Source organism: Pediculus humanus, genomic scaffold, assembly GCF_000006295.1.
Source record: "Pediculus humanus corporis 1103172108280 genomic scaffold, whole genome shotgun sequence".
Classification (NCBI taxonomy): domain Eukaryota; kingdom Metazoa; phylum Arthropoda; class Insecta; order Psocodea; family Pediculidae; genus Pediculus; species Pediculus humanus.
The window spans coordinates 1-1,229 of record NW_002987849.1 but is presented as its reverse complement, the minus strand read 5'-3'; the positions used below and the strand labels follow the sequence as shown (position 1 = coordinate 1,229).

At 28.6% G+C, this 1,229-nt stretch overlaps 1 protein-coding gene across 1 annotated transcript; it reads left to right on the top strand.

The window, feature by feature from the left end:
• Positions 1–224: 224 nt before the first annotated feature.
• Phum_PHUM509680 (uncharacterized protein) lies at positions 225–915 on the top strand (the record flags this gene model as incomplete). Its single annotated transcript, XM_002431017.1, has 3 exons — positions 225–240; positions 501–672; positions 747–915. The coding sequence occupies 3 exons, from the start codon at positions 225–227 to the stop codon at positions 913–915; spliced, it is 357 nt and encodes a 118-aa protein (XP_002431062.1).
• Positions 916–1,229: the final 314 nt, after the last annotated feature.

Here is a 1,229-nt window from a genome sequence, read left to right as displayed (position 1 = left end):
AATATTTTAGGGTATTATTATCATTATCATCATTATATAAATATTTATTATTATTATTATTATAATTCTTCGTTTTTTTTTTTTTTTTTATTATTCATAAGATTGCGTTGTTTTGTTTTTCACCGATAATTTTATTCGCGTAATTTTTTTTAAGAAATAAAATTACGTAATAATTTCGAGTAATTTAAATTCAAAACGTTGTCATAAATAAATAAATCGTTTAAATGTTTTATTACTCTCGTTAAGAAATTTTCAAGTTTTTTTTTTTTTTTTAAAAAAGAAAGAAAAAAACAAAACGATTTGATTTTTTTATTACCAGAGTAATAAATTATTTAAAATTTTCTATTAATTATTTATTTAATAATATATGTGAATTTCGTTTGGTTTTGCTGCGGTTAAGTTAGAGAAAAATAGAAAAAGAAGAAAATAATGAAAAACAAAATGGCGAATATTTAAAGTTTCCTTAAAAGAAAATTTTTTTTTTTTATTACTTGTTTCAGTTACCGTAATATTATTAATTATTATTGGAATCGTACGTACACAAACGGAAAGTACAAAATGGGTTTGGGGTAATGGTAAAAGCATCGTCGTTAACGGAAATAGAAAATATAACGAACAACTTGTGGCGTCATCATTGTTTAAACCTAGCACGACGTACAACGATGATTTTCAGTGAGTGTGTGTGTGCGGGTGTGCGTGATGTGTTAGGAGAAAAGAAATAAACGTAAAAATTGTTGTTATTTTAGGCCTAACGAAAGAAAATTCAGGTACGACGTAACCGAAGAATACCCGGATGTGGAATATAACACATATAGACCCAATCAACAGTACAGACCGGAACAACCGCAAAATGTTTATCGTCCCCCCTACAGGCCACCACCGAGACCGGATTACGTCAAACCATCAAATTCGTAAAAAAATTTTTTTTTTTTTACTTTTAATAAATTAATTAAACATTAATGATAATAATAATAATTTGCGTGGGGGGTTGGGTGTGTTTAGATATTACGAAAATGAAAATTATCCGCTCGGAAATGGTTACAGGCCGCCAAATGGTGATTATTCGTCGCAAAATTATCGTCCCGTTATAGGTACGAATGGAAGACCTATATTAATAGGTCCCGTACCATCATGGGAAAATGATAATAATGATAGATATAAGGATTATAACGTTTGTAAATGCGTTTATTCATTTAATTGCAACACGCCTGGAATTAAATTCGTGAGTC